This window comes from Mastomys coucha, unplaced genomic scaffold (genome assembly GCF_008632895.1).
Source record: "Mastomys coucha isolate ucsf_1 unplaced genomic scaffold, UCSF_Mcou_1 pScaffold13, whole genome shotgun sequence".
NCBI lineage: Eukaryota > Metazoa > Chordata > Mammalia > Rodentia > Muridae > Mastomys > Mastomys coucha.
Window position 1 is genome coordinate 6,309,055 of NW_022196895.1, and position 22,080 is coordinate 6,331,134.

General features: G+C 44.0%; 1 protein-coding gene across 1 annotated transcript in view; it reads left to right on the forward strand.

Annotated features, from left to right (window-relative positions):
• The first annotated feature begins 12,042 nt into the window (after nt 1-12,042).
• Nucleotides 12,043-22,080, forward strand: part of Colec12 (collectin subfamily member 12) — a 169,490-nt gene continuing 159,452 nt past the window's right edge. The window contains exon 1 of the mRNA XM_031364948.1: nt 12,043-12,234. Within this exon, the coding sequence (XP_031220808.1) occupies nt 12,228-12,234 (7 nt within the window). The 5' untranslated portion in view covers nt 12,043-12,227. The remainder of the gene's footprint in view (nt 12,235-22,080) is intronic.

Below are 22,080 nucleotides of genomic sequence, written 5' to 3' on the forward strand. Positions count from 1 at the left end.
TGAGTTGGGGCTCAGGGAGAGAAGGAAAAGGGTGGAAAAGAGCAGTGTGGTTAGAAAGGATTGGAGCATGCAGCTGACGGTGGTGTGAAGACCTCAGAGAGGGTGGGCAGCAGGGTCTCTAGGATGGATGCTCACACGCGTCCCCTCCAGAAACAGCAGACGAACTCTGCAATCGTGCAGCGTTTCCGGACCCTGAAGGAAGCATCCTCTCATCTAGGTCTCACCCTTCCCTATGCGGCTGCTCCCTTTTTTACAGCTGAAAAAGTCCAGTCACCCTTGATTCCTCCATTTCCTGCAGACTTTTCATCTCCACCTGGCTCTGCTTCTACCTTTCATGTGTATCTCAAGTTCCTGTGTGTGGTGTTTCACACCCATAATTTCAGCAGAATGTTTTAGAGTTCAGGACAGCCCGGGCTGAAAGAGTGAATCTGTGACTAGCCTGTATGTAGCTGTCTAGCAAGGACCTGTCTATAAATACACAGTTATCTCAAACTTTACTTCTTTCCTTCTTAGCCCTTCTACCACCCAAAAAAGACTACCACAGCACATGTGGATTGCAGCAATAACCCTACAAATGGTCTCTCTATGCCCACCCATGGACCCCCCTTTAGCCTCAGGCTCCATAAAGGGCAGATGAGAAACCAGAAATGGGAATCCTGCATCTCCCCACTTACTGTGGGGCTGAGCCTGCAGACTCTGATGAAGAGGAGCTCACTGATGGATGGAACATCCATAGAAGAGACGCTGAGATCCCAGACCCAGGGAGCAGAATAGAATGCTGGAGGAGAGGGTGCTGCAGGGATCACGACATCTATGCCACTCTGACATCTGTGCTTGCCTTCCGGCTGGCAGGCAGAGTGGTCCAGCGTCTGTGCTTGCCTTCCGGCTGGCAGGCAGAGTGGTCCAGCGTCTGTGCTTCCCTTCCGGCTGGCAGGCAGAGTGGTCCAGCGTCTGCTTTGGTCCCCATCACCTCCCTTCCATCACTCACTTCTCTTCTTTTCTTATTTCTCCCTCTATTTCAGCCAGGCCGTTAAGGTCTCCCCACATATTCCCATATTTGGTGCTTTGAGCCTAGCATTCCACCTCTCCTAGAACAGCCTTTATCCATCATGTTAGTACTGTGCTTGAAAATTTTTTTAAAAGACTCTTTTGTTCAGCAAACATAGCTTATATGATTATTACTAATATACTCAAGATACCAAGTTATGTGCTGTAGAGAGCCAAATTTGGGTCAGATAGAGTGACCGCATCTAGGAATCTGGAAGGTTAGATAGGGCATTCTAGAAAGAAGCTACAGGGCAAGACACATAATAGAAGGTGGTCACTGTGCTGAGAGAGGCAAAAATAAAGTGTGGAGAGTGATATAAAATGGATAATGGTTTACCTGGTTTTTTAAAAAACAGGATGTTAAATAATCTCTATCATCTGAGGCAGAGTGGAAGGCCTCCTTGGGACTAGGTCCTACAGGATGGCTAAGATTCAAAGGAATATGAGAGGGGCTTGTTAGATGGTTCAGTGGGTAAACTGATTGCTGCAGAAGAAAGGGGTTCAGATCCCCAGCACCCACATAAAGAAAGGGGTTCAGATCCCCAGCACCCACATAAAGAAAGGGGTTCAGATCCCCAGCACCCACATAAAGGCCAGAGGAGCAACATGTTTTGTAAACAGAGCTTGGGGTATTAGGGGTTGTCTTAGTGAGGGTTTCACTGCTGTGAAAGACACCTTATAAGACACACTCTTATAAGGACAACAATTAATTGGGGCTGGCTTAAAGGTACAGAGGTTCAGTCCATTATCATCAAGGACAGGAACGTGGCAGCATCCAGGCAGGCATGGTGTAGGAGGAGCTGAGAGTTCTACATCTTCATCTGAAGGCTGCTAGCAGAATACTGGCTTCCAGGAAGCTAGGATGAGGATCTTAAAGCCCATGTCCACAGTGACACATCTACTCCAACAAGGCTACATGTCCTAATAGTGCCACTGCCCGGGCCAAGCACACACAAACCATCACAGGGGTAGAGTAGAAACAGGCAGATCTTAGTACTGTGGAGACTCAATGGCCAATCACTCTGTTATGAAATATAGTGTTTCAAAGGGGTACCTGGTGGGCTCATGCCAAGGTATGCCCCTTGTTGCAAGATATTCCATGCAATGGGTCTTATATAAAGGGGGCTTACTTGAGGAAGGGAGAAGACTGAGGACCTGGAAAAGGCATAGAAGCAGACAGTGGACATGCAGACAGGCACATAGATGGGGGGCAATGGTTGTGGGGCAGAGCCATAAGGGCATAGAAGGAGGGGCAGGTGCCCAGAAAGATAGAAAGGAAAAAAAGAGAGAATGCTGGGAACAGAGAAAGAGAGAAAACATGGGAACAGACAGAGAGAGCTGGGGTGGCTGGCAGTCCTTTCATAGGTAGCCCATACATGGTTACCTGGTGGTGGTGGCAGGTGATGATATAAGCTGTTGCTAGGTCCCTGGGACGAGCTGAGTGGAATCGCCTGTAAGCTAACATGGTACCTGAAATAACAAGGTTCAGGTTCAGCAAGACACCCTATCTTAAAAAGTAGGTGGAGAAAGAGAAAGAATATTTGATGTTCACTTGTGAGTCCCACAAGCACACACACAGGCAAGGACACCAACATACAGGTGCACACATATGCATAACACACACACACACACACACACACACACACACACACACACATGGGATGGGGGAAAACATATATGACAACTGGTTACTCTTTCTTGAGATTTCTGGGCTGAGGAATGGACTCACGGAAGCCTCCCTTATACTGGCTGTGCAAAGCTGGGGATGTGGTTCATTGGTGAAGCACCCTGTGTGCCCAAGGTCCTGGGCTTGGACCCCAGCACTCAGGAAATAGAATTCAGATGTCTGTGTCTTACGTCCAGTCTTTAAACTCTCAGGAAAGTCACGTGTCCTGCTTTGTGGCATTGATAATTCCCATGTTCAGTGTATTCATGAAGCAGTACAGCTGACAAGAATTTTCAAAAAGAAGGGCCAGCCTCTGTCTTCCTTTTTTTTTTTTTTAAGTCTTTATGTTTAGTTTTGACTTATTCTAGACAAGAACAACCTTGGCTGTCCCGGTTTTTACTATGTAGCCTAAGGTAGCTTTGAACTCCAAACATCTCTTATTGATCTCCATTTGAGATTACAGATAGGTGCTACCACACCCAGCTCCCTGCCTTTATCTTCCTGATAATAGATAGCTTCCAGCAATTAGCATTCAATGAAAGACTATGCAACAGAAAGGAAGGTTAAGCACGAGAGAAAAATGCCAAGATTCCTCAGAGCAGAGAAAGCCAAATGTACAGAATGCACCTTGAGAAATCTCCTTGTGATTCACTGAGAGGGTCTATTTTGAGCTTAACTAGATGATGTTCTCCTCTCTAAAGATCAAACCTTTGGGAATGGCAGGAATACAAAGCTTGCTTTCTGAAAAGGACATTACTTTCTGAAGTTTGGCCATTTAAGTCGTCCCACGTTCTCTTCCATATGTGACAAAGATGAACATTGGCATGACATAGTCATGGCCAATGCATAGTCAAGCAAGCTTACTAAAATGTGACAGCTCTTGCAAACATACTAGGAGACCTGACATGGACAACAGGTGTTGTCTCCAAACTCAGATGTGATTATGCATGGGAACTGTGTGGAGGACTTTGGATAAAGAAAGAGATTGTCTCAGGGCCTTTGGAAGCTGGTGTTTCCTCTTCTCTTCTCTTCTCCTCTCTTCTCTTCTCTTCTCTTCTCTTCTCTTCTCTTCTCTTCTCTTCTCTTCTCTTCTCTTCTCTCCTCTCCTCTCCTCTCCTCTCCTCTCCTCTCCTCTTCTTTTCTCTCCTCTTCTTTACTTTCCCTTCTGGGTCAATTAACACTTAAATTTCTTTGGTTTTAAAATAAGCTTGAGAAAGCAAGCTTTGAAGGACAGTTCACTGGTTGTCTTAAAAGCCAGTTAAGTCCCTCCTGGATATCTGGGGAAGACTGGCTTTGAGGATTTCTATGAGCACCGGCAACCCATGTTGGTCGGCTTGTTTAGCACAGGACCTTACTGTGTACGCCAATCTGGCCTTGAATTTGCAATCCTCCTGCCTCTGTATTACATGAATGCGCTGTTAACATTTATCTTCCCTTGTTCCTTCTTCCTTCGTTTCTCTCTATTGTTCTGCATTTTGTTTGTTTATTTTTTGATACAGAGTCTCATTTGGATAGGCTGACCATAAACATTTGCTATGTAGTTTTATTAGTTACTTTTCTATTGGAACGAAGTATTCACACTTTGGTCCTCCTTCTTCTTGAGTTCCATGTGGTCTGTGAATCGTATCTTGGGTATTCTGAGCTTTTGGGCTAGTATCCACTTATCAGTGAGTGCATATCATGTGTGTTCTTTTGTGATTGGATTACCTCACACAGAATGATATTTTCTAGTTCCGTCCATTTGCCTAAGAATTTCATGAAGTCATTGTATTTAATAGCCGAGTAGTACTCCATTGTGTAAATGTACCACATTTTCTGTATCCATTCCTCTGTTGAGGGACATCTTTCCAGCTTCTGGCTATTATAAATAAGACTGCTATGAACATAGTGGAGCATGTGTTCTTGTTATATGTTGGAGCATCTTTTGGGCATATGCCCAGGAATGGTATAGTTAGGTCCTCAGGTAATACTATGTCCAATTTTCTGAGGAACTGCCAAACTGATTTCCAGAGTGGTTTTACTAACTTGCAATCCCACTAGCAATGAAGGATTGTTCTTCTTTCTCCACAACCTCACCAGCATCTGCTCTCACCTGAGTTTTTGATCTTAGCTATTCTGACTGGTGTCAGGTGGAATCTCAGGGTGGTTTTGATTTGCATTTCCCTGATGACTAAGGATGTTGAACATTTCTTTAGGCGCTTCTCAGTCATTTGGTATTCTTCACTTGAGAATTCTTTGTTTAGCTTTGTACCACACTTTTTAATAGGGTTATTTGGTTCTCTGGAGTCTTAACTTCTTGAGTTCTTTGTATATATTGGATATAAGCTCTCTATTAGATATAGGATTGGTAAAGATCTTTTTCCAATCTGTTGGTTGCCTTTTTGTCCTATTGACAGTGTCCTTTGCCTTACAGAAGCTTTGCTATTTTATGAAGTCCCATTTGTCAGTTCTCGATCTTAGAGCATAGGCTATTGGATGTTCAGGAAACTTTCCCCTGTGCCCATGTGCTCGAGGCTCTTCCCCACTTTCTCCTCTATAAGTTTCAGTGAATCTGGTTTTATGTGGAGATCCTTGATCCACTTGGACTTGAGCTCTGTACAGGGAGATAAGAATGAATCAATTTGCATTCTTCTACATGCTGACCTCCAGTTGAACCAGCACCATTTGCTGAAAATGCTGTCTTTTTTCCACTGGATGGTTTTAGCTCCTTGCCAAAGATCAAGTGACCATAGGTGTGTGGGTTCATTTCTGGGTGTTCAATTCTATTCCATCTATCAGCCTGCCTTTCCCTGTACCAATATTATGCAGTTTTTATCACTATTGCTCTGTAGTACAGCTTGAGGTCAGGAATGCTGATTTCCCCAGAAGTTCCTCTATTGTTGAGTATAGTTTTCGATATCCTGGCTTTTTTGTTATTCCCAATATATTTGAGGATTGCTCATTCTAACATTATAAAGAATTGAGTTGGAATGTTGATGGGATTGCATTGAATCTGTAGATTGCTTTTGGCAATATGGCCATTTTTACTATATTAATCCTGCCAATCCATGAGCATGGGAGATCATTGCATCTTCTGAGGTCTTCTTTGATTTCTTTCTTCAGAGACTTGAAGTTCTTGTCATACAGATCTTTCACTTGCTTAGTTAGAGTCACACCAAGATATTTTATATTGTTTGTGACGATTTTGAAGGGTGTTGCTTCCCTAATTTCTTTTTTAGCCTGCTTATTTTTTGAGTAGAGGAAGGCTACTGATTTGTTTGGTAAATTTTACATTTGGCCACTTTGCTGAAGTTGTTTATCAGCTGTAGGAGTTCTCTGGTGAAATTTTTGGGGTCAGTTAACTATACTATTTTATCATCTACAAATAGTGATATTTTGACTTCTTCCTTTCCAATTTATATCCCTTTGACCTCTTTTTTGCTGTCTAATTGCTCTGGATAGGACTTCTAGTATGATATTGAATAGGTAGGGAGAGAGTGGGCAGCCTTGTCTAGTTCCTGATTTTAGTGGGATTGCTTCAAGTTTCTCTCCATTTAGTTTGATGTTGGCTACTGGTTTTCTGTATATTGCTTTTACTATGTTTAAGTATGGGCCTTGAATTCCTGATCTTTCCAAGGCTTTTATCATGAAGGGAGGTTGGATTTTGTCAAATGCTTTCTCAGCATCTAATGAGATGATCATATGATTTTTTCTTTGAGTTTGTTTACACAGTGGATTACATTGATTGTTTCTGTATATTGATCCATCCCTGGGATGAAGCCTATTTCATATGATTGATCATTGTTTTGATGTGTTCTTGGATTCAGTTTGAGAGAATTTTATTGAGTATCTTTGCATCAATATTCATAAAGAAAAATGGTCTGAAATCTTTTTCTTTGTTGGGTCTTTGTGTGGTTTAGATATAAGTGTTATTGTGGCTTTATAGAAAGAACTTGGTAGTGTTTCTTCTGTTTTTGTTTCGTGGAATAGTTTGAGAAGTATTAGTATTAGGTCTTCTTTGAAGGTTTAATAGAATGCTGCACTAAATCCATCTGGTCCTGGGCTTTTTTTGGTTGGAAGACTTTTTTTTTTAAAGATATCTTCTTTATTTACATGTTATATGATATCTCCTTTCCCAGTTTCTCCTCTGAAAGAAAGAAAAAATAAAATAAAATAAAATAAACCCCTGTTTCCTTCCTCTTCTCCCCACTCAACAACCCACCCTCTCCCGATTCCTGGCCCTGGCCTTCCCCTACACTGAGGCATAGAACCTTCACAGGACCAAGGGCCTCTCCTCCCATTGATGACCGATAGGCCATCTTCTGCTACATATGTTGCTGGAGCCATGAGTCCCACCATGTGTACTCTTTGTTTGGTGGTTTAGTCCCTGGGAGCTCTGAGGGCACTAGTTAGTTCACATTGTTGTTCGTCCTAAGGGGCTGCAAACCCTTCAGCTTCTTGGGTCCTTCCTTTAGCTCCTTCACTGGGGACCCTGTACTCAGTCCAATAGATGGCTGTGAGCATCTACTTCTTTATTAGTAGGGTACTGTCAGAGCCTCTCAGGAGACAACTATATCAGGCTCCTGTCAGCTAGCACTTGCTGGCATCTATAATAGTGTCTGGATTTGATGATTGAATATGGGAAGGATTCCCAGATGGAAGTCTCTGGATTGTCCTTCCTTCAGTCTCTGTGGTTGGGAGACTTTTAAATGACTGCTTCTATTTCTTTAGGGGTTATAGGATTGCTTAGATGGTTTATCTGATCCCGATTTAGCTTTAGCTTTGGTATTTGGTATCTGTCTAGAAAATTATTCGTTTCATCCAAATTTTCCAGTTGGGTTGAGTGTAGACTTTTATAGTAGGATCTGATGATTTTTTAAAATTTCTTAGATTTCTATTGTTATGTCTCGCTTTTCATTTTTTATTTTAATTTGAATATTGCCTCTGTGTCCTCTGGTTAGTCTGGCTAAGGGTTTGTCTATCTTGTTGATTTTCTCAAAGAACCAGCTCCTGCTTTTGTTGATTCTTTGTTGGTTCTTTTTGTTTCTACTTGGTTGATTTCATCCCTGAGTTTGACTTCTCTTTCCAGTCTACTCCTCTTGTGTGTATTTGCTTCATTTTGTTCTAGAGCTCTCAGGTGTGCTGTCAAGCTGCTAGTGTATGCATTCTCCAGTTTTTTTTTTTGTTTGTTTGTTTGTTTGGTTGGTTGGTTGGTTTTGGTTTTGTTTTTTGTTTTTTGTTTTTTGAGGCACTTAGAGCTGTGAGTTTTTCTCTTAGGACTACTTTCATTGTGTCCCATAAGTTTTGGTATGCTGTGCCTTCATTTTCATTAAATTCTAAAATGTCTTTAATTTCTTTCTTTATTTCTTCCTTGGCCAAGTTATCATTGAGTAGAGCACTGTTCAGTTTCCATGTGTATGTTGGCTTCCTGTTCTTTTTGTTGTTATTGACAACCATCCTTAGTCCATTGTGATCTGATAGGATGCATGGGATTATTTCAATCTTCTTGTATCTGTTGAGGCCTGGTTTGTGACCAATTATATGGTCAGTTTTGGAGAAGGTACCACAAGGTCCTGAGAAGAAATTATATTCTTTTGTTTTAGGATGAAATGTTCTATAGACATCTGTTAAATCCATTGGTTTATAATTTCTGTTAGTCTCACTATGTATGTCTCTGTTTAGTTTCTGTTTCCATGATCTGTCCATTGATGAGAGAGGCATGCTGAAGTCTCATACTACTATTGTGTGAGGTGCAATGTGTGCTTTGAGCTTTAGTAAAGTTTCTTTTATGAATGTGGGTGCCCTTGCATAGATGTTCAGAATTGTGAGTTCATCTTGGTAGATTTTTCCTTTGATGAGCATGAAGTGTCCTTCCTTATCTTTTTTTGATAACCTTTAGTTTAAAGTTGATTTTATTTGATATTAGAATGGCTACTCCAGCCTGTTACTTGGGACCATTTGCTTGGAAATTTTTTCCAGCCTTTTACTCTGAGGTAGTGTTTGTCTTTGTCACTGAGGTGTGTTTCCTGTATGCAACAAAATGTTGGGTCCTGTTTACGTATCCAGTCTGTTAGTCGATGTCTTTTTATTGGGGAACTGAGTCCATTGATATTAAGAGATATTAAGGAAAAGTGATCATTGCTTCTTTTTATTTTTGTTGTTAGAGGTGGAATTATGTTTGCGTGGCTATCTTCTTCTGGGCTTGTAGAAAGAAGGTTACTTTCTTTCTTTTTCTAGGGGGTAGTTTCCCTCCTAGTGTTGGAGTTTTCCATCTATTATCCTTTGAAGGGCTGCATTTGTTGAAAGATATTGTGTAATTTGATTTTGTCATGGAATACCTTGGTTTCTCCATCTATGGTAACTGAGAGTTTGCTGGGTCTGGCATTTGTGTTCTCTTAGGGTCTGTATGACATCTGCCCAGGATCTTCTAGCTTTCATAGTTTCTGGTGAGAAGTGTGGTGTATTTCTGATAGGTCTGCCTTTGTATGTTACTTGACCTTTTTCCCTTACAGCTTTTAATATTCTTGCTATGTTTTGTGCATTTAGTGTTTTGACTATTATGTGCCAGTAGGAATTTCTTTTCTGGTCCAGTCTATTTGTTATTCTGTAGGTTTCTTATATGTTCATTGGCATGTCTTTCTACAGATTAGAGAAGTTTTCTTCTATAATTTTGTTGAAGATATTTACTGGCCCTTTAAGTTGGGAGTCTTCACTCTCTTCTATATCTATTATCCTTAGGTTTGGTCTTCTCACTGCATCCTGGATTTCCTGGATGTTTTTGGCTTAGGAGCTTTTTGCTTTTTGCATTTTCTTTGACTGTTGTGTCAATGTTTTCTATGGTATCTTCTGCCCCTGAGATTCTCTCTTCTATCTCTTGTATTCTGTTAGTGATGCTTGCATCTTATTCTCATGATCTCTTTCCTAGGTTTTCTAACTCTATGGTTGTCTCCCTTTGTGATTTCTTTATTGTTTGTAGTTCCATTTTTAGATCTTGGATGGTTTTGTTCATTTTCTTTACCTGTTTGACTGTGTTTTCCTGTAGTTCTTTAAGGGACTTTTATGTTTCCTCTTTAAGGGCTTCTACTTGTTTACCTGTGTTCTCCTGTATTTCCTTAATGGAGTTATTTATGTCCTTCTTAAGGTCCTCTATCATCATCATGAGAAGTGATTTTAAATCCGAGTCTTCTCTTCCAGTTGATGGGGTATGAAGGACTTACTATGGTGGGAGAACTGGGTTCTGATGATGCCAAGTAACCTTGGTTTCTGTTGCTTCTGTTCTTGTGCTTGCCTTTCACCATCTGGTTATTTCTCATGCTGCCTGCCCTTGTGGTCTCTGACTGAAGCCTCTTCCTTCTGTGATCCTGATTGTGTCAGAACTCCTCAGAGTCCAGCTGTCTCTGTGATCCTGGGATTCTGGGATCCTGGGATTCTGAAATCCTGGGTGTGTCAGAGCTCCTGGGAGTCAAGCTGCCCCTGGGATCCTGAAATCCAGCTCCTGAGATCCTGTTGTGTCAGAGCTGCTAGGAGTCAAGCTTTCTCTGGGTGTTGCAGGGATGGGTCAGGAGCCACAGCCCTTGGTTTGCTCAGGGCACAGGTAAAAGCTGGAAGAATCCCATGCCTCTGGCAGGACAGGGGTTTGTGTCTCCCTGGTTCCTACATGGTCCCCTATGGGTGTTGGGAAAAATGTTGTGGCCTCAGCTTCGATCTTGTGTGTGTCATAGCTCCAGTGCTCCTGTGTGTATCAGATCTCCTGGGAGTTGAGCTTCTTCTGTGATCCTGTGATCCTGTGATCCTGAGTGATTCTGAGTGCCTGGGAGTCGGACTCCCTCTGGGTATTATAAGGGTGGGTGCAGAGCCAGCACCCCTGGTCTGCTCCATGTGCAGGCTGAGACCGGAAGGAATCTATGCCTCTCGCTAGGCAGAGGTTCCTGCATCCCTGGATCCCTGGGTCTCAGTTACTCCTGGTATTAAGGCAGATGTTATGGATTCCTCACCTGTGATCCTGGGCGTGTTAGAGCCAAGTGATGGTGTTTCATTGAGCAAACACTTTACTGACTGAGATAAATCAGCTGGTCAACTCTAAACTATTGGAAACATCCTTTGGGGCACACAAGTTAACTTTTAAGTACAATTTTCCAACTTTTCTCTTTTGTTATGAAGTAGTAAGAAAAATAATTTTATACCTGGTGGTCACTAAAAGATGAGGAACTGTATGAACGGATCACAGTATTAGAAGGCTTGAGAATAGCTCCCTCCCAGACAGTCTCTCTCTAGTCCTGATGTAGAAAAGGGTGGTGAGATGTGGCGTGGCTTTGAAAATAGCCTTCAAAGTACATGAGTGTTTCTTTTCCTTCTTTAGAAATGTCCAGTTTTTTCCCTTATGTTTAAAAAAAAGAGAGAGAAAGGTTTTAGAATGAAGAGTATGTATGAGATGTTTCTGCGTGTATTGCATTTCTGGGTACTGCCTCTTGCTAGAGCAAGGCAGCCATATTTAGGATGAACTAGTGGCTTGCTTACCTACAGCTACAAGGTCTGAGCAATCTAAATACCTTCAGTCCCTACCTGGTAGTGTTTTGGAGCTCTTTAGTAAGCTAGCGAATGACTGAGGAAAGTTCCTCTACCCCCCAACTTCCCACACTCCAGTTTATGTTGTTAGGCAATAAACCAACCCCGACTTTACTAAATAAATAGACCCCTGAGCCCACATGATTGGTGACTGTTAAAGGAACTCAGGAAGTCTCTCATCAAGGCCTCCTTCCGTGGTGTTAAAAACAAAAGTCAACCTGATAGCTGGGGATGGGACGTGGTAGAATAAATTTCCCAGCCATAAGGAGGTGCTGTTTTTGAAAAATTAAAACAAACAAACAAACAAACAACAACCGGCCATCTCTGGAAGATCCTAACTTTAAAGTTGTAATCCTGTCTACGATCTGATCTGTAGGGTCTATGTCTGTCCGGTGGTGATCCGGGGTTCTTAGTGCGCTCTGTGGTGCTTTTTAGCCAACTCCAACTTACACAGGCGCTTGCCAACTTGAACCTCGAGGACCTCTATGCCCCAGAGTTATTTGACAAAAGGACGACTTTATGGTGGCCTCACTGCTCCCCAACTTTCTGCCCAACACTCTACGGATGGTCTGCGTTCTAGAAACCAGCCTAGCAAGCAGTGCCTTCCGCGCACGGCGAGGGTGAAGCGCGGGCTTCCCTCCTAGAGGGGTTCTCCGGGTTTCTTCTCTAGGATGCAGGTCGAGCTGGAGGAAGAGGGACCCATGAGGGTGCGGGGCGGCCTCGGAGGGCCGGGAGAGCGGCCGAGGGCGGAGCGAAGGTTGCGGAGGGGCGTGGGCGCGGCCGGCCCGGCGGCCAGGGGGAGGGGCGCCAGGGGGAGCGGCGCCTCCTGCCCGGGGTGAGCGGCGCGCGGCGGCCCCGCGGCAGCAGAGTGCGGAACGGGGCGCCAGGATTGGAACGCAGGAGGCTGCCATGGGCGTGCAGTGAGCGACACTGGTGCGACTTCTCCGGGCGGAGCGTGTCCTCGGTCACCATGAAAGGTAGGGCGGCAGCCGGCTTTGGGGCTCGTGGAAGGTCGGCGGAGGTGTAGCCCGGACGCCCGGGTCGCCCGGGGACTCGAGGGTCGCCGCGCAGCACAGCCGGAGAGCCCTCGAGGCTGGGGTTGGGAAGTGCTCAGGCGCTCTCCTTTTCGTCGGTCTCCTCAGTCCTTTAGAAATCCCAAATCGTTGTTTACGGATTGCAGTTTCCAACTTTGTAATTGAAAAAACATGCGGAGGAGAGTTTAGGCATCATTATTCTCCCGAGTGGGTTTGTCGCGCTTGCCACTCTCCCGGGTCCTCTGCCCTCGCCCGATGACCCTTCCGCGGTCCCAGACGTCACACTGCCACAGGCCGGCTGTTTTCCCGGGACTCGGGGTGTCCTCGGTGCGCGCGCTGCACATCTGGCAACGATTAGGTGCCCGCGGAGTTCAGCTGGCTAGGAAAGTGCGTTTGGCATCTCACTCCATCGGATCCACTGACTGGAAAATAACTGCTCCTTTCCCTGCGCCCGCCCAGGGAATAGTTGTCCCCACGTGTGCCCAGGGGGTGCCACAAATCTTGCTAATATTGGTCCTCTAGGTGATGTCCTCTGCGGGCGAGTTTATTGAAGTGTCAGATTTTATCTTGCTTTTTAAAAGAATCTCGAGACGACGGCCTGGGGGCGGGGAGCAACCTTCAGTGTAGTGGAAACACGCGGATTTGTCAGCAGAACCATGATTTATATGGGAGATAAATAATTACAGTCGGACCATCGGGAGCGGGGGGGGGGGGGGGGGGGAGCGCGTCGTTAAAGAATAGGCGGGAGTGGTGTTTACGCAGGGCTGGAGTTCCCGGTTTGGGGCTGGGGTAAAACCTTTCATTCCCTGCGCGGTCCTTGCCTGAAAGCGAAATGACTTCCGAGTTTCCAGCCGCTCCAGACTACGCGATGCGATCATTTAGGCTGAGGGGGCGCCCTGGGAGCCCCAGGAACTTGGAAAGTAACTTCGCTCAGGGAGGTTCGTGCTGCACTACGTGCAGATCCTTGTCCTGTGGAAACAATCGCCTTCCAAAGACGCTGCTGTGTCTTCACTGGAGGGAATTGCAAGGAAGGCGACTGCAAGCCAGGTGCTAAGAGGCTTGTCCCAAGGAAAGGGTACTCAGAACAGGCCACGACTTTTAAAACGCTGTGATGTGCTTTCTAGCTCTGCCTCCGTTTCTATTGCCTTGCCCCTTATTTACAACTTAGAAAACATGCGTGTTTCTTAGCTAGAGTTCCCCTAACTCCCAAAGCGGGAATTGAAGTTAGGCCCTCTCCCACTGAACTACATCCATTACTTCTCTCCGCTTTTTAATTTTAGATAGAAAGCGAGGGTCTCACTAAGTTGTGCAGGCTGATCTAGAGCCTGCACGTGTAGGCGGTGACCTTGAGAACTACCTGACTCGGCCTCCCAAGTAGCTGGAGCTACAGGAGTACCTTATGACTTATTGCCAGTGGTTAAGCCTAGCAGTTTCTCAATTCTTGGCCAGACAACCCCGCCCCTAAGACCACCTCACTGTGCCTGCGCTTCCATCAATTCCAGCTCTGGAATGCAGAACACAGCTATAGGTTTTAAACGCATTTTGGTTGAGACTCCCTGGGACCAGATTGGAAGTTCAAGATTTACCTCTTGTGGTCTGAGCCCATTAGCTCTCATCACTTTCTTCCGTTGTCAGGGAGACTGGATTCAGGGACTGGTGAATCTCTTATGTAGGCTAGCTGAAGGCCTGTTTTATCTTATTTAATTAGTTAATTAATTAGGCAGGTTTACTCTATAACCTAAGCTGGCTCCCGAGCCTTTTATCGCAACCTCTCTAGTGTTAAGATAGCAGGTGTGTCACCATATTCTACTTGAAGAACTCATTTAATTAATAGCACCAGGGGCTTATGTAGCCCAGGCTGTTGTACTTTTCTGTCTGCCTAGCTTCACCTCCTGAATTCTGGGATTGCAGGTGTTGTGCCTGAAACACTAGGTCCAGCTAAAATTTTGACATTTTACTTACTGTATATTTTTTTAGCAGTGCTGAGAATTGAACTCAGCCCCTCCCTGCCCAGTGTAATTAATTCTGATACCTAGCCATAAGTAGTACTTAACCCAACAAAAGGATCCTTGGGACCCTGATTATGTCATATGGTTCTTAATTCATTTAACTTCATTAGAATTTGAGTTTCCTACTCCGCAGACTGAGGCAGGAAGGTTGGTAGGAATTTCAGCGAGTACTTTGCTGGCCAGGACTACACTTTTCTTTTTCCTTTTAAAATTTCCTAAGTGATGAAAATAGATTATTAAATGCTGGGCTGGAGAGCTGGCTCAGTGGTTAAGAGCACTGACTGCTCTTCTGAAGGTCCTGAGTTCAAATCGCAGCAACCACACAGTGGCTCACAACCATCTGTAACAAGACCTGACTCCCTCTTCAGGAATGTCCGAAGACAACTACAGCATCCTTACATATAATAAATAAATAAATCTTTCTAAATGCCGAAGCGCTGTGGCCAGTCTTCTGGAGTCACCGGCTCTATATCCGAAGACTCCACTGAGGATTGGAAATAACTGGGAAACAAAAATGTCTGTGTTGAACAGGTACAGACTTTTATCTTTTCTATCCCCTGAATGACAGTGTAACAACCATGTCTGCAATACTGGTTTTGTATTGGACATTGTTAAGTCATTTAAAGATGGTTGAAAGCCTATGGAGGTTGTTAGAGAGAGTACTCTGCCTAGTTAGTTTGTTTGTCTGACTTAGACTCAATGAGCCTCCCACCTCACACAGCGCTGAGGGTGCTATGACTGTAGGTGTGCCCTACCATGCCTGCTGTATTCTTGACTCATTGTGATGGTAGGACTTGAACCCAGAACCTCCCACATTTTAAACGTGGTTTCTGTCATTGAGCCACAGTCATAGCCCGGAACCGTTTTGTATGAGGAGAATGAGCACCCTGTCATTTGATGCTATTTGGGGTTTGATTCTTTGGGAACAATGTCTGGCTGCTGAAGAAATCATCTTTAGCCATCTTTAATTAAACAAACCCTGGGGACTGTCAAAATCAGAGCTTCTCTCGACGAAGCAAGCATGAAGCAAGATATTCAGTTTTCTAACTCTGATGCTTAAACCCCATTCTGTACTGTCCAGTCTGCCGTGACTCAGAGCAGCACCTATCTGTTGCATTTAGCACACATCTGTCTCTGCTCTCTTGCTTTCATCCCAGGAGCCTCAAGTAGCAAAATAATGAAATCATTCTGTATTTCCAGGAGAACATCTCTTATTCTATGTTCAGCCAACCTCCAAAACTGAATAAAATACATGTTTTTTTGTTTGTTTTGTTTTTTTTTTTTAGTTTTTTCCAATTTCATTTTCAGTTATTTCATGGCACCATAAATCTTGTGGCTTTGGCTAGTCACATTCTTTAAGGAAGGGGTCTGACTCCTTTGGAGTTAGGTGTGTCATTATTAAATTACATTCCTGGATCTGAATGCTGAAAATATTGATGAGTTTCCAAGCCAGCACCACATATCACAGAGACCCAAACGGTGATTCTCATTTGCCCCAGAGAAGTTGCACAGTCACAGGCGTACTGGGGGCTGAGATGCAGCCTAGGCAGCAGAATCCTTACTTAGAACGCCTTTTTAATCTCCTGCAAGACAAACTTGGTATATGATGGCTGTCAAGATAGAAGTAGAAGGATTGGAAGTTCTGTTCACCTTATGCGATGCAGGCAGTTTGAGGCCAGCTTGGGCTACTGAAAATTTATCTCCAAAAAAAAAGAAAAAAAAAAAGAAGTCAGTTTAGCCGCTGACTTCTGCACATAAACATTTGTGAAACACTGCTTGGTAATAATACTTTCCCTGTGCACTGCTCAGTGGTCTATTTCTGCCTCCATTCATTTTTTCTACACTCAGCCATCTTGCTTTCTCAGTGAATCTCCAAGATTCTTATGCTGAGTGGAATGAGCAAACCAGCCTATAAGGGTAAAATAAACTTCATGTAATCCAAGGCCTAGTGACCCTGTTATATGCGGGAAAGTAGAAGTGCAGCGAGGCCTCTTTTCTTTTGCAGAGCTAATTTATAACTTAATTATGCTTTTGACTTTTCATTAGTTGGGGGATATTTGGCATTCTTAAGCTGTGGCTTAATTATTGTTAAGTATAGATGCTCCCTGTGGTCCACCATACAATTTCCCCCATGATTTCCATGTTTTCCCTCGCCCCAGGCCCCCAGCTTTTTGCCACAGTGGCTCATCATCAATGATGGTGTGGCAGGAATGGTAACTTTCCAACTGGGCTACAACCAAGTATCTAATTTTCTAATAAATGCCTATTCTCATTAAAATATTATTTCTGAACTTCTGATGCCAGGTACTTATACAGCCTTTAAAGCATGAGCTTTCAGGTAGGAAAACAGATCTTCAAGTTCAGTGACAGAAAAAGTGTATTTGGGTAAAGCTGGCATGGTGGATCATCTGTCTTGGCAGCAAATCTGACACAGGCTCAGAGGAAGGAGTGAGGTTCCTGGAGAGGAAGCTCAGAGTGGTGGCAAACCAGCTTTCCTGACAGGCAGTGTGTGTCACCACGAGGCACAGGCTATCTTAGCTTTCAGAGACTTGGCTGTGGGTACAATGTAGGAGGACAGGGAACAGGGTCCTAGGTTGGAAAATAAATACCAAGGATGATGCCCTTTCCTATATATTTCTGGTGGACTAATATCCCCCACTTGTCTGTGTGTCCTCCTTCTATCCTTCCTTCCTTCCTTCCTTCCTTCCTCCCTCCCTCCCTCCCTCCCTCCCTCCCTTCCTTCTTTCCTTCCTTCCTTCTTTCCTTCTTGGTTGGTTTTTTGAGACAGGGTTTCTCTGTGTAGCATTAACTGTCCTGGAACTTGTTCTGTAGTCCAGGCTGGGTTTGAACTCACGTGCATGGGACAAAAGGCATGCACCTCCACCACCTGGCTTTTAGTTTTCCTGTTAGTAAAATCTATTGTTTCTTGGGCTCCACCTATGGCAGTCTTTGTTATTCGTTGCAGGTTAATAGCTATTCTCATTTATCCTTTGCAGACAGGCTTGGAGAGATGGCCCTTTCGGTTCAAGGGCCCCAAGTGGTGAGTGGGGAGCAGTACTGAAACTTAGAGTCTGAGTGCAATCAGCAGAGTCTCCAAGCTGCTATGTTGGTCAGTTCTTCGCTTATACTTTATGAGTCTTAGGCATTGAACTCAGGTCGACAGACTTGGTGGCTTTTTCCCACTGAGCTAGCTCAGTGGCCCCTGGAAGGACAGTTTGTAAAAGATGCTCAGGAGTGGTACACATTCTGTTTAGAAATGGTTTCATTCATTACCGCTGACAAAACAGTTTCTAATCACACCATCAACCCAGCACTTTCAATCAAGTAGTGATTTGATTTCTACTTAAACAGGTGTCATTTGAAGAGCCAAAAGCAATATAGTATGTTGAAAAGACTGTGCTGGTTGCTTAAGGGACTTTTTTTTTTTTTTTAATTACATAGCAGTGAAAGCCAAAGTAAGCAGAAATTAGTAATTCCACGTTTAAGATCTCAAGGGTACTGGGGACTCTTAACCTCAGGATTGATCATAAAAATATTTAATCACTACTCTTAAAAATAGAATTGTGGTATTCAACATGGAGAGAGGTTTTAATTAAGCACACTTATTGAACTTGGTATTTTAAATATGGCTCCTATGTTTCTAAATGCCCTGATAGCACAACTAGCTCAGTGTCTCTGAAAGCAATCCTCATCACCTCAGAGGCTAGCTGTTTGGCATGCTGTGTAAAAAGTAGTTAGCATTCGGCTAACTACTGCAGTGTGAGCATTTCTTTGACCTTCTTTTCTTTGGACAGTGCTGTTGGAAAACTGGCTAGTTTTTTGTTTTGTTTTTAAAGATTTATTTATTTATTTAATGTATGTGAGTACACTATAGCTATTTTCAGACACACCAGAAGAGGGATCAGATCCCATTACAGATGGTTGTGAGCCACCATGTGGTTGCTGGGAATTAAACTCAAGAACTCTGGAAGAGCAGTCAGTGCTCTTACCCGCTGAGCCATCTCTCCAGCCCAAAACTGGCTGTTGCTAATAAACAATTTATTATTTGAAGGTTAAGACAACCAACTTGAAAGTAGATGATCCATGCTTTAAAAGGTTACCAACTCATGGAGTATAATTACGTTGAGCAAGCCGAAACATTGGATTTGGTAGTCTCTGGATGGCCACAAGAGTGTGGACTAAGAAACCAGAGTGCCTGGTGAACACAAGAAAGGTATTTAACAACTGAGGGCCTCAGATTCTTTGTGAAATTAGAGCAGTAATCATTGCCTACCCAAGAGAGCTGTTTTGAGGATAAAGCATGTAGACCAGTTGTTCAGAGTAGTGTCTAGTGTTCAGAACTCACTACTGTAGTCACTGTAGTCGAAGACTGCATTATTGTAGTCTTCAGACAGTAATTTAATTCCTGGTTAGGACAACTTTATCTTAATTTAATTGAGTGATACAGTCAGGACCTTGAAGGCAAGTCCTCGAAGTAATTTTCAAGTTACAGAAACTGCCCTAGGGCAGGAGTGAGCTGTCTATGGGAGGCTCTGTTGGTACTGTGCCCTGTTCAGATGTTGTAGCTTTTTCACTGTCATTTTTGTGATGGTATCAGAATCAAGCCTACCCAAAATACAGAGTCACACAGGAAACTTGTCATTGGAGTAATAGTATGATTTCCCTCTTGATAAAATAGTGGTAGAAAATGTTTTTAATTTTACCCAAGAACAAAAATTTCCCATGGGTCTTGATGATGATTACAGAATATGTTTTTAAAGAGTTTAAGCCTTCTTTGCTTGCCTGCTTCCTTCCTTCTTTCCTTCTTCCCTGCCTCCCCTCTTTCTTTCCATGGATCATGCATGCGTACATACATGCATGTAACACACAGGCCACACATGTCAAAATCAGAGGGCAACTTGTAGGGTTCAGTTCTCTCCTCCTACAATATGTGTAGAGCTTAGTGAACTCAACAGTTAGAACCAGACCATTTTAGGACTCAGGTTGTCAGGCTCAGTGACAGGTGTCTTTATCTACTCAGTAGTTCCATTAACCTGATGTCAGAATGTTTTTAATGAGATGTGTCTCAAATTCAGTGTCTGTTCGACCTCGCGCTCACCGCTGCGGCCAGCAGCACTGGGCACCCGTCACCACTTGACCGGGGACTGGGGAACAGAGAGGGAGGGAAGAATGACCTGTGTCCTGCCAGAGGTCCTGTACTCTGGGCATCTAGATCCCAGTCCTTGGAATGGAGGGGAACAGTTGTGGGGAGTAGAAGGGGGTCCTTGAGTCTCACAGAGGCCAAGGACACAGGTTCTAGCCCCTGGGGATTGCGGGCACCACAGGACACCGTGGAGGACCTGAGAACAAATTGGGGGCCCCAGAGCAGCTCACTCTGCTCTGGGGCTGAAGGGAGAGAGGGGGCAGGGAAAGGAAGCAGCCGCCTGGTGGTTCGGGCACAAGCGGGTGCAAGCAGGTACACGGGAGTTCTCGGTCAGGTCTCGCAGCTGCAAACGCTGGGCCCATACAGCGTGTCTAATTGAAAGGAGGCAATGCATGGTCATAAGATGTTTTATCATAGAAAGGAGAGAGAAGAGATAGGAAAGTAGAGGCCGGCCATGGCACATGGAGAGAGGGGAAAGGGAGGAGGAGAGAGTAAAGATGAGAAGAGGCTAAGAGGGAAGGGAGAGAAGAAGAAGAGAAGGGATGGGGCAAACTGCCCCTTATAGGGTGGGCTGGGCTATCTGTCTTTGGGCCGGGGCATACCTGGCTGTGGTCAGATGACTGGGGGTAGAGTCCAACCAGAATGCTGGGAGCTTGAGGCCTTGTCTACCGGATAGATAGCACAGGCTAATGGAGTTCGAGGACTCGTGGAGTCAGTCATCTGTGTCTGGGAACGTGTCTCCACTGTTCCGTCCTTTGTAGAATCTTTCACTGGGTTTCTGCAAGTTAAGACTTGCTCAACCAAAACACAGACTGCTTTTCATGGCCCAACAAGTGTCCAGGTTTTTGTTTTTGTTTTTGAGACAGGGTTCCTCTGTGTAGCTCTGGCTGTCCTGAAACTAGCTCTGTAAACCAGGCTGTCTTCAAACTCACAGAGATTTGCCTGCCACTGCCTCCTGAATGCAGGGATTAAATGCACCACCACCCGGCTCCAGTGTCCAGTTTTATCCCATCTATCTTTGTTACTTGTCTACTGCTGTGACAAAGCACCATGACCAAGGCAAATGATGAAAGAAAGCTTTTACTTGAGAGACAAAGTCGGGTGGATCATCTCTGGGTTCAAGGCCAACCTGCTCTACAGACTGAGTTCCAAGACAGCCAGGGCTACACAGAGAAACCACCCTGACTGAGTGGGTACGGGTGGGAGGAGAAAGCAAGCAAGCAAGGAAGCAAGGAAGCAAGCAAGCAAGCAAACAAGCAAGCAAACAAGTAAGCAAACGAGTATTATATTGGGCTTATAGTTTCAGAGGGCTACAGTCCATGACTCATGACCAAGCAAAAATGTGGTAACAGGAACAGCTGAGAACTCACTGCTTGAGGTCTTGAACTCACAAGCAGGAGGCAGAGAGGACACCAGGAATGGTACTATACTTTTGAAACGTTCAAGAGATACACTTCCTCCAATAAAGTCAAACTTCCTAAACCTTTCAAAACAGTTCTAACAACTGGAGAGACCAACTATTTAAATATATGAGCCTATGGAGACCCTTTTCATTCAGACTATAACACCTTTCCCAAATTGCTTCTGTAGGGTATTTTGTTACAGCAATAAGGATATGACCTTCAAGAAATCACAATCACAACATGTATCAAGATAGATATAACTGTGTCTAATAAGTTTTTAGCCATATGACATCGTGTCTGTTTCATTAGCAGTGTCATTAAGATATCTCGTATTTCTCTTTATCATTTATAATCAAGTTAAGACTTCCAAGTCTTAACTGGCTTCCAGTTCCTGTTGTTTTAACTGGTGGCACTTGGGATCACACTAAGGAACCTGGACATGCTAGGCACATGCTCTGCCATTGAACTACGCTCCTAGCTCTAGTTGGGATTTTTTTGGTCATAGTTGGATTTTGTTGTTGTTTTTGTTTTTGCCTGAACAAATATTTGGTATGTACTTTCAATTCAAGTCAATGTAGAAATATCATATAACACAAATGAAACTCATCCCCAAAGAACTTGCAGGTAGGTGGGCAAGGTTAAGACAATGCATAAGCATCTGTAATTATAGGTAGCAAGTAGCACATACCCTAGGTAAGGATTAGGTAGTCAGGTTAGGGACAGAGGTATTTTCTTTTAGAGGACAGATGTGAACTGATTGATAAAGTAGTGATAGAAAGTACATTTAATTTACTCAAGAACAAAAGTTTCCCATGGGTCCAAAGATGATGACAGAATATATTTTTAAAACATTTAAGCAACTTTTCTTTTCTTTCTTTCTTTCTTTCTTTCTTTCTTTCTTTCTTTCTTTCCTTCTTTCTTTCTTTCCATGTGAGTGTGCATGCATGCATGCATATAATACACAGGCCATGGTATGCATGTTAAAATCAGAGGGCAGCTCTTCCCATGGCAGGGGCCATGGTATGCATGTTAAAATCAGAGGGCAGCTCTCCCCATGGCAGGGGACCTGAAAGGAAAAACAAAACAGCTGGGCACGGTAGCACACTTTTAATGCCAGCATCTGGGAGGTAGAGGCAGGTCTCTGTTAGTTCAAGGCCATCCCGGTCTACTTGTGAGTTCCAGGATAACCAAGGTGACTTAGAGAGACCCTGTCTTAAAAAACAAAAACAAAGAC